General features: G+C 45.3%; 5 protein-coding genes across 5 annotated transcripts in view; 3 read left to right on the plus strand and 2 right to left on the minus strand.

The window, feature by feature from the left end:
• LOC126565981 (serine protease snake-like) overlaps positions 1 to 14,127 on the plus strand; it is a 320,396-nt gene that overhangs the window by 259,290 nt on the left and 46,979 nt on the right. The window lies entirely within an intron of this gene.
• On the plus strand, positions 263 to 1,745 carry LOC126557923 (thymus-specific serine protease-like). The gene is made up of 2 exons (XM_050213837.1): positions 263 to 585; positions 653 to 1,745. The coding sequence occupies exons 1-2, from the start codon at positions 263 to 265 to the stop codon at positions 1,743 to 1,745; spliced, it is 1,416 nt and encodes a 471-aa protein (XP_050069794.1).
• On the minus strand, positions 1,881 to 3,514 carry LOC126557873 (putative serine protease K12H4.7). Its single transcript, XM_050213781.1, has 3 exons — positions 3,096 to 3,514; positions 2,558 to 3,028; positions 1,881 to 2,496 (listed from the first exon to the last, which is right to left on the minus strand). Exons 1-3 carry the CDS (start codon positions 3,512 to 3,514, stop codon positions 1,881 to 1,883), a joined length of 1,506 nt encoding a protein of 501 aa, XP_050069738.1.
• Positions 5,558 to 7,048, plus strand: LOC126557932 (katanin p60 ATPase-containing subunit A-like 2). Its single transcript, XM_050213858.1, has 2 exons — positions 5,558 to 5,569; positions 5,636 to 7,048. Exons 1-2 carry the CDS (start codon positions 5,558 to 5,560, stop codon positions 7,046 to 7,048), a joined length of 1,425 nt encoding a protein of 474 aa, XP_050069815.1.
• Positions 7,386 to 8,404, minus strand: LOC126566118 (survival motor neuron protein). Its single transcript, XM_050223235.1, has 2 exons — positions 8,381 to 8,404; positions 7,386 to 8,306 (listed from the first exon to the last, which is right to left on the minus strand). The coding sequence occupies exons 1-2, from the start codon at positions 8,402 to 8,404 to the stop codon at positions 7,386 to 7,388; spliced, it is 945 nt and encodes a 314-aa protein (XP_050079192.1).

Raw genomic sequence — 14,127 nt, forward strand, 5'->3', positions numbered from 1 at the left:
ACTAAACCTTCACCCCCAAAATAAACGATTCCATAATTGGACTGCAATGTGCGATACCACCACCCGCTCCGAGGGATTATCTAGAGTCGTGCGATAGACGGCAATCGATAATCTTCGAATTAAGGCGATTAGTATAAAAGCTACCCCCTGGACAACGGGTGCCGATCGGTAGTCCAGGGTGGTCTACAGCATAGGCTACAACCGAATTGTGTGTCGCTGTACGTTTACAACTAAGTGACGCGTGTGGTTCTGCGGTTTTGCGATGAAAGGATTGCTTTCGCTGCTGGTGGTGCTAGCCGCCACCATTGTGCTTAGTGACGTGGCGCATGGATTATTGCGCGAAGCATGGTTCGAAACTCGTGTCGATCACTTCAATCCACGCAATCAGGACAAGTTTGCGATGCGGTACTACATCAACGATGAACACGCGTACGCCCGTGGTCCAATCTTTGTTGTGGTCGGTGCCGCCGGGCCCGTGCAGATACGGTGGCTCACTGAGGGACTGTTTTACGACACGGCGTATCTCGAGGGTGCCTATCTGTTTGCGAACGAGCTACGATACTTCGGTTACAGTCTTCCGGTAGAGTAAGTACGCAGTGAGTGTATTCTTTCTGGTGATCTTCACTATAGCTTCCTTGTTCACTGGTCGTAGAAATGCAGAGACAGAAAACCTGGACTTCCTGAACGCTGATCAAGCGCTGGCAGATTTAGCCGAATGGATAACCTACCTAAAGCTGACGTACGTTAACAACCCGAACGCGAAAGTCATCCTGATGGGAACAGCGTACGGAGGTGCACTAGCTACCTGGTTCCGCCAGAAGTACCCGCATCTGGTTAGTGGTGTGTGGGTATCGAGTGGTGCGATCGAAGCCGATTTTGCGTTCCCCCGGTACAACGTCGCACTGGGAGAGAGCATCCGGCAGTATGGTAGTGACGCATGCTACAGCACCATCTGGAGTGGATTCCGTGTGGCACAAAACATGGCACATCTTGGCTTTGCCGATCTGCTTTCAACCGAGTTCCATCTGTGCGAACCGCTCGACACCGACAACGAGCTGGAAGTGCATGCCTTCCTGCTCGGACTGCGGGACGACATCGAGTTCGAGATGCTGCATCTGCGCAACATCAACTCGATCCGCGAGATGTGTGCAGATCTGGAGCAGCATCGGGACAGCAGCCTGAACGCGCTGATCGATTGGTTTGCCCGTGAACATCAGTACGAACAGTGTGTGCACTTGAACTTTGACAGCTACATGGAGCGATACCTCGAGACGGACTTTAACGCCGCAAACCTGCAGGCCGGCCACCGTCAGCGGCTCTATCTCCAATGCACGGAGGAAGGCTTCTTCCCGACGACATCCGAATCGGAAGATCAACCATTCGGTAACATGATCGGACCAGACTTTTTCGTGCAAGTGTGTCAGCGTGCGTTCGGCGAATGGTTGACCGAGGACGTGATCTTCAAACAGCTCAGCTCAACGAACATCCGCTTCGGTGGACTGCAGCCAGCGATCGAGCGTGCGCACTTCACGAATGGTGGAGTTGATCCGTACCGTGTGGGTAGCCCGGTGGAGGATCTTAACCCGAAAGCACCTGCCACACTCATCCCGGACACGTTCGTATCGCCCGATCTAGACTCGATCGATTACGAAAACGATTCGGAAGAGCTGATTGCCGCCAAGGAACGCACGAGAACGCTTATCGACACGTGGATATTCGAGGAATTTGAACCAATCCGCGCTTAAGACTGAAGAGGAAGGTGTTGCTGATTATGATTAAATAAAACAGTTTATTATTTTGTAGACAGATACTACATCCTTGGTATTTTACATGAACTTAATAAATATATAAGTGACAAACTGAACGCACACGTACTTATCCTATCGTGGATTGAACGGAAACAGATAACTTTCAAACAGTTCCTTGAGACGACGCTTCACTTCGATTAGCTGTTGCGAGTCATTTTCTTCCGAAATGGCGCCCAGGTCTGCTCCAGCCAACTCTCCCTGTATAACGTCCGACAGTGCGTACACGTTCAGATCGGACACGATGCTCGCATATCGCCACGGATCGTACGCTCCGTTCGTGAAGTGGACTTGCATCACGTTCGGTGTGCTTCCTCCGAACCGCTCGTTCGTTCTTTCGGTCGAACGATACATAATCTCAGGTGTAACCCACTCGCCAAACACACGGCGACACATCTCATAGTATAGCTCCATCTGGACCCGCTCACCGAACGGCTGCAAATCGGAATCGGTCGTAAAGAACCAACCGTACTCGGTACACTGTTGGTACAGGAATTGACGCTCTCCGGCCAAGTTAACCTCAGCCGACGCGGATGTTTCGCTCAGCGATTCAATAAACTGATCAAAGTCTACGATAATGCAGCCATGATCTTCTGCGAACTTTGTGTTGAACCAGCTAGCAAATGCGTCCAGGGAGGTGGCGAAATTTTCACCCGTAATATCATCGCACGCTATCTTGAACTCCTCAACACTGCAGGAAACATTGGAGAGGATTAAAATTTGTTTACACAAACGTCCACCATGGCACTTACTTTCCATTGCGTAGCGTGAACAGCTCGATGGACGTCATCAGTACGCTGAAGAAGTACGACACCTCGATACGATCGTCCGCGTCGACCGGGCTGCAGAGATTTAACTTTTTGTACAAAACCTCACCGAACCCGGCGTCGAACAAGTTCTGTGCCACATGGAACGCAACAAAGATGCGATTGTAACATTCTTGGCTGCCCACGTCGATTGCCGTTTCGGCCCAACCGAAGGAGAATTCTTGGAAATCGTACACCGCACGCAGATAACCGCTCGAGGACCAAGCAGCATCCGCTAGGTGAGGATATCGGATGCGGAACCAGGTTGCCAGTCCACCACCGAGCCCGGTACCAGCTACGAGAGCGTGTGCGAACGGATTACCGATCACGGTGCGTCGCAGATGAAGCACAAAGTCAGCCACGTCCGCTAGAATCTGCTCGGTGTTTAGTAACCGCAAGCTCTCCACGTTAAGATCCCTACGATCAAGGGGGACATAAAGCTTTAGTATTATCGATTCCATCTCCTCATTTCTAATTTGCTCACCCAACCGGTTGACTTTCGCCGTAGAACCGTGTTTCCAGTGCAAAGACAGCACCTCCAAGATCGCGAGCCATTTCGTTGATCAGCGTTCCTTCGTCGATCAGTGACTCCTGTAGCGGTATATCCCCGGTGAGAAAGATCAATAGTGGACCACCTTCTGCAAAATGATCCATCGAAACCAAATACCGATTGCTCCACGTAGCACCATCTTGATTGTTAAAGTGATCCACCTCGGTGGTGAAAAACTCGACCGTAATATTTGCATTTCTCGACGAATAGCGATTCGATTTCGGCACAGTGCTACGGTAGTTGCTCAGCAAAGATGGCATCGAAACTGTTTTCGAACTGCTGTCGACCAGTTTCGCGGATAAAGCCACGCCACATGCGGCCAGCAGTAGGAGACGCACTGCTAAAGTCTTCATTTTCAATCCCACCCCTTCCACAAAGCGGCTCACAAACTATATGTCCTTGTGGAAGGCTAAACGGTACGTTTTTATAGCAAATTCGTTCATCAGATATGGACAATAGAGATTTAGGCCGAAATTAAACCGTAAAGTTTTCCTATCTTGTTTTGTTTCTGTGGTGGATAGAATATCTGGATCACCGGACATTATCCATTATCAACAGACTGCTTTATAGCTGGTTCATGCCAGAGTGAATCCTACGCGTTCCTGCACCATAAATGTTCTCTGATTGTGTGTCTGATTCTTTACTACTCTAACATGTTCACCGCCACCGCCAATGTCGCCAGCGATTAGTAGAGATATTTAGTACGTATCGCAACCGTCCCAAATTCGTCTCACAGATTATTATCAGGAAATAAAATCGTTTCTCACGACTATCAACTAACGATCAAACTTTTATGGTTCACCATCAAGGATGTTTTTGTAAGAGTTGCTGAGACATTAGGCTACCGATGGCTTCAACTAGTACAGCTATTTACCCAAAATATGTTCAAAATGTAAAAAAAAAAAACATTGTTAAACCATATCATATGTTTGGGGTACTCCTAGAAACAAATGTTCCTTACTGTGTTATACGTCTAAGCATTCGCCGTTCGAAAATGAGCGTGTGCATTGGCGTCCGACAAATTATTCTAGGACACGTACCCCTAGCGGACTACCGGACATATTGTGCTGGGGGAAGGGAGGGTCGCCGTATGGTAGGAGGAGGGATTGGACGGTTGCCAAATGATAGAGAAGAAGAGATCGAACCTTTAAAACGACGAGAACAGAACAACAAAGGTGCAAGCTGTGCGAAGCAATATCTTTCATATAATGGACTGTCCAGGTTGGAACGTTGGAGACATCGAGGATTTACATTTGGTAGGAGAACTCTCCATGCTCATCGGCGGAGCATGTCGGCTAGGTGACTTTGGATATTCAGAAGGAATATCCCTTATCAACATGTTGGAGATTTGAAGCCTTACCTAGGGTAGAGGGACACTCAAACCTCTAGCAAGAATTGAACGCCAGATTTAGCTCACTGCAAGATTAATCCGTCAACTCTCTGATCGCACTTTCTCTAGAGAGTCCCCAAAAGAACTGAGAAGACATATTTAATTATGCGCTACTTTGCAGTACCTTAATTATTTATTGCATGATCTATGCTATCGCAGGCCTAGTTGAAGTCAATGAACAGATGGATTTACTGTACAGTTAAGATTTAGTCCGTGACCGACTTGCCTTAAAAAATCCAGCATGGTAAATTCTGAAGAAATCTGTAGCAAGGGGCACAAATCTGCAGAAAAGGATTTGGCACTGGTTCTTATGGTCAGCATTCAGTACTTGAGCCATTCAAAAGGTAGTCCTGCCTTTTACCACATGACACCCAGTGTCCCCTCATTCGGTAGTTATTCAGAACCATTCGGAAACCAGGACCCTCTCAGGACCCATTCGGCTACCATCCAATCTTCTTTTCTCAGTCTTTTTCCTTCTCAGTTATTTAACAGTTTTCCACGTCCTGTCGGGTCTCGTGCTGTAGCATTCGAGTACACACTACGTTCTTCTCGGTTAATTTACATACATCTCATATTTTTTTCAAAACCATAAGCGAACGATTAATACACTGTTCATTTAAGAGGTATTTCATCCTGCCGCTGTTTACTCTTGCCTAACGCAACCTTTTCTTGTTGTTTCCGTACCAAATCGATTGACTGTTAACTCCCCAAAACTCAAATAGCATTTAAACATGCATCGTAAATCGTTAAATGCCTTACACCCTATCGCAGTCCTAAACGCACCAATGAGGTATCAATACTGGCGTGTGGTGTTCGTCCCTCCATCACAAATTTGAAGTATACTTTCCGTTGCTATGAGCAGCAAACAAAGTTGGCGCTGCTGGTTTATTTAAAACCTTTGTCAGTTTTGCCTTGGACGAGTTGGGTGGCTTTTTTAATACAAACAAGGAAGCGTAATTCAAACATATTACTTTTATTATAATATCAGTGAAACGACGAAGAAAATATGTCTTTCGAGGTAAAAATGGTGGAGTGTACCACAGGGGAAAGAATGCGAAGTTCAAAATTAAATTTCTGCCCGTAGCAAGACCGTCGCAGCATTTACGAACGTCGCCGCAACATACTTTACCTTGTGGCCAACTATTTATCCTCCATGGGGCTGCACCAAACACGCCAGACATTAATCGACGAGACGCATTTAACGGCCGAATACGAAGTGTGTGATAACATCGATCTCGATACCATGTATCAAGATTTCTGTAGCTACTTTCTGCTCAAGTTTGGCAAGCAGCCGCGTATCGTGAAGCGTACCGATTCGATTGGCCCACTGCCAACGGCACACCGGAAGCTGTCCGGAGCGAGACGTAAACCACCGCAACCTTCGCAGCTGAAACCAGATTCGCTTGCAGCGGCCGGTGACCTTCAATCGGAGCTTCAATCGCTACGAATAACACCCGGTATACTACCGGCCGGCAATCCAACCGATCACAGTGAAGGCCCAAACCCCCCGGTCGTACCGTACGCTAACCCGAAACTATTGGTACGCTTGCAGGACCATTTCACCAGCGAATGGAAGGATCTGGCGGAGGAAGTCTGTAGGGATTTAATCCGCAAGGACCTACGCCAGCACTGGTCGAACGTGAAAGGGCTCGAGGGTCCAATCAAGGTGCTGAAGGAGAGTGTCATCGCACCGCTCGAACATCCGGAGCTGTTCGTGGGGTTAGCTCAACCTTGGCGCTGCGTGCTGTTGCACGGTGCCCCGGGAACCGGGAAAACCCTACTAGCCCGTACACTATGCTCCGAGACCCGTGAATCGGTGACATTCTTCAGCACCACGGCCAGCACGCTCATATCCAAGTGGCGAGGCGAATCGGAAAAGTTGATCCGCGTACTATACGAGGTGGCCAAGTTTTATGCCCCCTCCATTATCTTTGTGGACGAGTTTGATAGTTTGGCCTCGCGGCGGGACACTATTCGAGAGCATGAAGCTTCAAAGCGATTTAAAAATGAGTTCCTTTCGCTGATCGATGGGCTGGAAAGTGCTGCAGCTAACGAACCAACCACGGCCACCGATGGTCGTGATCGGGTATTCCTGTTGGCCAGCACCAATCTACCCTGGGAATTGGATCCGGCTTTCTTGCGCCGTTTTGAGCGCAAAATTCTTATCGATTTACCGACGCCCGATGGAAGGAAGGAACTGATTGAGCATCTACTGCCGATCGTTACCACATGGCCAGAGCAGGAGATACAGCAAATTATCTCCCTATCCGAAGGTTGGACCGGGGATGAAGTTCGGCTCGCCTGCAAGGAAGCTTCCATGATGGTGCTGCGAAGTAAATTAAACGATCGGCGGCCAATTTCGGGCCGTGTTGAACGGGAAGAGATTCAATTTGTGATGTTGCGCAAAGCTTTCGAACAGTTGCGTCCCGGATGTGTGGAGCTGGCACAGAAGCATCGCGAGTGGAGTCAAAGTTACGGTACACAGTTGGTTGAATGACCCGCCGAAAGTAAAGCAAGGACCCTTTTTTTGACCCCAATCACGGCAGCAAATAGCAAACTTATATATTTTAATTCTCCTTCAGCTTTTCTTCGCTTTCACTTCACTTAAAAACTTAACTAAACCAAATTTCGTGTGACGTGTGAATCGGGTACCATTTTCGGTCCACACCTGTGTGTGAAGCAAAGGACAATTAATGCAGCAAAGTTCCTGTTGAGATAACGAATGGGTTATCGCAAAATTTCGTGTGACCAATACAACCAAATACAGGATGATGCAGTTTAAAAAAACGTTATCACTTGACACCTGATGCCTAAGGAACTCTCGTGCAACACGATTACGATTGCCTTGCTCGCTTCTGTTGCGTGTGTTGTTGCTGTTGCTGCTGAGACATCCGCTGGCCATGGTACAGTCCCGTATAGTAACCGCTCATGTACCAAGACATCAGCATGGCGGAAAGATTCTCCGATTCGATATCGTCCCCATCTTCCAGCATCGGGGGCATTGGTGGTGGCGGTGGAACCATGTACGCGGTGGACATACTCTGTCCCATCATGCCCGATCGCCCACCCCTCCCGGGGATCGTCTGTCCCACACTCGTATGACCAAAGTTTGGTCCGAAATTCACCTTAATCTTGCTCGCTTGCCTTGTGAACCGCTCGTCATCGCTAATATCCATCTGAGAGTCTGCACCGGCAGCTTCCGCTTCGGCCGCCTCGACACGCTGCTGCCGACGTGCCTTTCTCCCCCAGGAAGGTAGAAGTTCCTCTAGCAGTACCGTCTGCTCGTTGTTGTACCCCACGTATCGGATCAAACAGTCGCCCTGATTTCCGAACCCGATAATTTTCGCCTCATAATCCACTCCATCATCGTATGTGGCACGCACATAGTCACCGAGCTCGAACATACCGGTCGGTGGTCCGTGTGCAATCGGTTGCTCGTGTTCCGATATTTCCATCGTGCCCTTTTCTTCGTGTTCCGGTGTACCAACCGTCGCTTCGCCGCCCGTTGAATCGCTGTCTTTGTTTTGCTGTTTACGCATCGTCTTGATGCCACTGCAACCGGCCGCTTCAGCCAGTGCGTTTCGGTTCGTATTCATGGCTAATCGTTTTGCTACTTCGGCCTTGATCAGTGCCAGTGAGGCGTCATATTTTTTGATAATAATACTGTCGTCCCATATATCGTCGCGTCCAATTGCACCGCCGTGCGGTACGGACGCTGCTTCCATCGGTGCTTCTGGAGCAGCATTCGGCATTTGCTGGAAGGAGGATGCACCAAACAAAGCACGTAAAGTTGTGGTTTTCGCTTCAGTAAATAGCTAAAATAACGTACCGAATTTCTGCCGCTAGTGCTCATTGCCAAAAGAATTGAAAGAATTGAAATATAACTCCGGTAAAAATAATATAGGAAAGTTAGTTAATTTGCTGTACACAATATCGCGACTCTTCCCAGAACACAGCGTTTGACAGACGTTTGTTTGTGTCGGCGACTGTCAATTTCGAAATTCGAAATTCGAAACGAATGGTTGTTAAATTTTGACCGAAATTCGTCGATTTTGCCCAAAGGTGGATTTTTCAAAACGAGGAAAACGGTTTGAAAAGCGGAGATGTGTTTTTAAACATAATTTTACATTTTATAACAGGCGCCGTAAAGCCAACAGAATTGGATTGAGGATCAATGCGACGAAGACAAAATACCTGCTTGCCGGAAGCTCTAACCGTGATAGAGCCCACCTCGGAAACAGACTATCAGTTGACAGCGACGATCTTGAGGTGGTAGAGGAGTTCTGCTACCTTAAGATCGTGCCTTCCAACAACAACGTAAGCAGCTACCTACTACGGACTCCACAAGCTCCTGCGATCTAGAACACACGAAATGCGCGATATATCGCACACGGATACGTCCAGTAGTCCTCTACGGGTACGAGTCCTGGACTATTATGCTGATCGAGGACGCCGATACATTCGCCATTTGGGAACGGCGGGTGCTAAGGACTTTCTTTGGCGGTGTATGCGAACAGGGCGTGTGACGAAGGAGAGTGAACCACGAGCTAATGGATGAGGAACTGCAGCTCTGGATTGAGTTTCCTCGGAACGGATTGACGACCTGGCCATGTCTACACGACGTACTCAACCCTGAGCAGGCCAATAAGAAAAAGAACAGGCATCCCATTATTAAAATTCCTTAACTGGTTGCTTAATAAAAAAGAGAGTAAAATACGTAAATACATTCAAAATAATTTAAAAATTTATGAAAAGTGGGTTAATGGCATCATCCCTTTTTCAAACCTCAATCGTCCTTTGAGTCCACACTAATTTAGTGTACATTCGACATGAGTTTTTGCATCCGGAATTCAATCACAGCTTCAAGAGGTCTTAATCTACAATTTCTTTCTTCCTGGACTTGATTTTTGCTAAATAGTCTATAATACCTCACAATATAATTCTACTATACCAGGGACATATGCTGTGCGATCAAAAACGATCAAATGGCTTATCAGCCAGCAATACAACACAATCAGGGAACCATCATAAACAGGCAGATCATTTGCATTATGCTCCTGTGCAAGAACATTCTTGGCCCACATTTCATTCGTGTGACTACCGTCGATCAAGATCACATTGTTCTCGTTAATTAAATCATGTTACTCTCACATTCCCTAGCTGCACAATACTGCAGCTGATGCATCGAGAACTGGAGCATAGCACGTATCACACTAACGGAAAATTACTTAACATTTACCGCTAAATTTTTTCCTGCAGTCGTCGTCCCACATGCTGATTGTGATGAAGATAAATATTCAAACAATTGTGTTCACAGCGAAATAAGCTTGGCGGGGATTTAGCACGAAACATATCTACATTGCAAGTAGAGCGTTCTTGTAGGGAGAACATAGCTAATGTTTTGAAAAATTGCGTTTTTCTTTTTACATATAAAATTCATTCAAATTTAATGGATAGCATGTGCCATAATCGTTTATTTAGTGTTTTAATGCTCTGTTTTGAAATACAAACTAAACAAATCCGTGAATAAGTTTTATTATGAGCATACACGCAACGGTTCAGATCTGACATATTCTCTCAACTATGAAGTAAACATTTTAAAACTCATTTTCTTAACGTCAAAATAGGACCACGGATGAGCATTGGTGTAGCATTCCATGAATCAATTTACAATTACTGGATTGTGGATTTTATATCCAGAGATTCTGATTCAGCCGCGGTCTTCTCACATATAAACGCCTAAAAGAAATCAGAATTTAGTGTCTACAATCGTATCTTCTATGCTACTTCAACGCTCTCACTCATCAAACTAAATCCTCGTTTAATGAAACGGGTTGGATTTCCCCGGATCATAATGATGCCCCAACAATTCTTCGATTCGACATCAACCACTCGAACACACTCAATTTGCTCCATCTGTTCCGGCTGGTAAAACATTTCGAGGGTCTACCGATCAGCAGGAATAGCATAAACCAACGTTCCGAGTGGTGCATCGACGATCGTGAGAAGAGTGAGATGGAAATTTGATAGCAAAGTGACTAGACGCCGGTTCTTCGCATGTGAAAAGTAAGAGTGATGGCGATACACCGTAACATGAGAAGTAAAACAAAAAAATCTTGGAAAATTCTTTTTTATTTGTTTCCTTCTATGGTTGACCCGATATTCACCCTATTCTTCTATAATATTTAAATTAAAACAAGCTTTAAATGCGACGGTCTGTCTCTATTAAAATTACCAATAAAATAAATAAATAAAAACGAATAGAACTACAAAATGTGTGTGTTCTTATTACCACGCCGGAGCATTGTTTTCCCAGCAGTCCCAACAAAGAAAAACAAACCGCACGCAACAGCAAAGAAGATCACAAACACAAACGCATTCGCCCCCGTTCGCTCGCGCGCACCCTCAACCGCGTGAGCGTAGCAGCATAAACGTTGCTAGGCAACGCTACCATGCTTTTTACCACAAAACTGCGTAAGCATTGAAGCACCAAAGCAAGCGCACAGGTGATGGTAGTGGGAAACACACAACACAAAATAAAGCCACCTCACACAGGTGGTACCGAAACGATCGCAGCCATCATCGGTCTGGCGCCATTCGTCGAACGACTGCTGGCCGCACCGGACGACACCTGAAGAGAGCGAGCCTCTTGCAGCGGTGAAGCAAGTTTTCGTGTGCGGAAAAGGCTTACAAGTGCGTGTGTGTGTGTGTGCGTGCGTCGGTGTGGATAGATCTGTGCGCGGCTGTGCATGTTCGTTTGCATGTGAGTGGTGAGAGTTTTTGATCGTCCTTGTTGTGGCCGGTATTCAGTGCTCCCGGTTTAGTGCGTTAGTGTGCTCGCCCGTGCGTGTGAGATAAATTAATAAGTTGTGATGAAGTTGTAATAGGCAAGATTCTTGAGTTTTTTTTTACATTATGTGCGTTAAAAAGTCGTATTGTTCGTTCATAACTCACAGTGAGACAGTGCTTGTAGAAGAATCAATTTAAAAATGTGTGCGAATGTGTGTGTCTTTGTTACTAAGGAGCAAAATTATTCAACCGACTACTACATTTTTTTTACTTACTTAGCGTACTAAGCGTATGACACAGCGTAAAATGACACACAATGGAATGGCTCCGACGAGTGGGCCAGAGTTCTTTGGTCGTAAAGATGGTGATATTGTTCTTTTATTTTTTGGTACACACAAACGCACATCAGTCGTGATCGATCGATTTGCAAATTCGCCTTCGGCTACTATAAATTTCGGATGTGCGCTAATATCATTGCTCATCTGTTTAATTATCACCATCAGCAGCAGCATCATCATCTTCACCCTCACTGTCTCGTAATCGTCTCATTATACGCTGCTTTTCTCCACACATACAGCGCCGCACATAAAAGCGGACGATGATCGGCAGCCATTACTCAATTCAATCGCAATCTCGTTCGCTTTGGAAGTGAGGTTTTGTTGATTTGCAACCATTTATTTCGTATTTTGGGCAAGTGGCAAACCCACAACTGGCAATCGATTATGCCGCGCTGGGGGTTTTTGCTCGAGTTTAAAATATTTTATTTCCATTAGCGGGATTTTGCAAACCACATTCCTTCCCACAAACCCGTGGATGTGAAATGCTTTGAAAAGAAAATTGTACCAAATGGTATGTGGATCGTTTCCTCCTTAAAAGAAATTAACCTCAGTGCTGTTTCTCAGCACCAATCGTTCGCGTGTGTGTGTGCACGGGGAGAGGGGGATGCTGGAGACGAGACCGTGTCGGGAAATGGCCGGATCAGGAAGTGGACATTGTGCTGCGCGCTCCAATTATAATTCACTTTTTAAAGCATCCGACTGTTGGAATCGTATTTAGGGCCCGAAAACGGAAAGTTTTTTTTCTCCTTCTCGCGTTTCCCTCTCTTTGCTGTGGGATCGGCGTAACACAGCATCATCATATTTGGATACACATATGCCACAGAAAAGTGTGTGTAAATACTGAAACGAGAGGAAAAAGCATCACAATTATTCAATATTAACATAGCCAACTGTGATGAGAGGAGAGTTGTCGATCGATCGATCGTCAAAAGTTTGGAACAATCGCTAATTACACAAGACGAAGGCGTCTCGATGTCTATTGTTTCTGTGAGTTTTGTTGTTTGGTAGGATGGCTGTTTGGCAGGAAAAGTGTTTTAATAAAAGTGGAATTAGAATATGTTAGCGATCGTATCGTGGTTGTGCCCACTCAGTAACTTAAAATCGCCATCTGCATCATATGAAGTACCTTAAAGTTAAAGCAGTGCTCTGAAAGTCGCAGTAGAAGTCTTAAATACAATTTTGAGATTTTTTCTCAGTTTCGCATCAATTTCGAAAGTTTAAAATTTCCTGTTGCCCCGGGGAATACAAAATCTATAAGATCGGTATTTCAGATCAAATTTGTCGATGAAAAATTTGAGCTAATAATGTGAGAAAAGTTCTATTTCGTACATGTACAGTGACGGAGAAAACTATAAGACACCCCTAACATTTCGTGTTGAAACTACTTCCTGTATTTATATAAATTTCAAAATTAAACTATTTCAAAATATGACGAAAGCATCAGCAACAATTGAATTTTCTATATATATTTTTTTAGTTTAGATTATACCCGACTCTTGTTAATATTCCAAATTGTGAAGAAAAGACGCCGAAAGTAAATTGGAAAAAAAAATTTATCTGATAAATGGTATTATTTTATGGTCTCTTGTTTTGAATAATTCGTGCATAAATATATTGCTATTATCGTTTTTTTCGGATATTCAATTAACTTTTACTTTAAAAAATGGCACTATTAACGTTATGTCGCACTTAAAGGTGCCCGCGAAAGTATAATCACGTTTAAAAATTAGACAAAAACTAAAATCTGTTCCAGAAACTGAATGTTTATTTGATAAACAGTGTTTGCGGTGTGTTCTGGATTAATTCCTAAAAATTTTTTTCATCAAATTCAATCGTATGCCAATGATCGCACTTTTGATCTGACGCCTCCCATCAGGTTCAGCACAGACTTGTCCCGAACGATTTTTAAAACTTTCTTCCAGTCTTTTTGAAAACTGTCGATGTTCTCCGCAGCTTTAAAATGCTTTCTAAAGTGTGCTTTGATTAGCGCTCCAAAATAACTTAATCAATCTGGCTTAAGGGTAGTTCGGTGGATTCATTGCTTTCGGCACGTACCTCATGTTCTTCATACCATGCGATCGTGTCTTTGGCACAGTGATCAGAGGCCAAATCCAACACCAAAACAACACAGGATCAGCATGTAGGTATGGGTCCTCATCGTCTCCGCTGTCATAAACGGTTCGGAGTTCATCGCGCATTTGCAAGTGTATTGGGACACCATTGCCTTTTTTCCGAATTTTTCAAGAAACATAAATTTGTCGGCTTCTTCAGAATCTGGCTTTCAGGCATGGTGCATGGCTACCCGGAAAAGTTTTGTAGTCAAAATTTACGCAAGACTCATCCGTCCATCGGGATGCATGAGGATTGGCCAAACAGCAGCTTGTCGTACAGCTTCCGAGCCAGATATTTAACGCACTCGGTCTGATTTGTGCTTCGTTTCGGTTTCTTT

This window comes from Anopheles maculipalpis, chromosome 2RL, assembly GCF_943734695.1.
Source record: "Anopheles maculipalpis chromosome 2RL, idAnoMacuDA_375_x, whole genome shotgun sequence".
NCBI classification, from domain to species: domain Eukaryota; kingdom Metazoa; phylum Arthropoda; class Insecta; order Diptera; family Culicidae; genus Anopheles; species Anopheles maculipalpis.

Bases quoted from the DNA above. Each gene is read 5' to 3' on its own strand.
- LOC126557923 (XM_050213837.1), top strand. From the start codon at position 263: ATGAAAGGATTGCTTTCGCTGCTGGTGGTGCTAGCCGCCACCATTGTG. The intron at 586-652 runs GTAAGTACGCAG...CACTGGTCGTAG, and splicing joins GGTTACAGTCTTCCGGTAGA to AAATGCAGAGACAGAAAACC.
- LOC126557873 (XM_050213781.1), bottom strand. From the start codon at position 3,514: ATGAAGACTTTAGCAGTGCGTCTCCTACTGCTGGCCGCATGTGGCGTG. The intron at 3,029-3,095 runs GTGAGCAAATTA...CCTTGATCGTAG, and splicing joins GGCGAAAGTCAACCGGTTGG to GGATCTTAACGTGGAGAGCT. The intron at 2,497-2,557 runs GTAAGTGCCATG...TGTTTCCTGCAG, and splicing joins TTCACGCTACGCAATGGAAA to TGTTGAGGAGTTCAAGATAG.
- LOC126566118 (XM_050223235.1), bottom strand. From the start codon at position 8,404: ATGAGCACTAGCGGCAGAAATTCG. The intron at 8,307-8,380 runs GTACGTTATTTT...TCCTCCTTCCAG, and splicing joins GCACTAGCGGCAGAAATTCG to CAAATGCCGAATGCTGCTCC.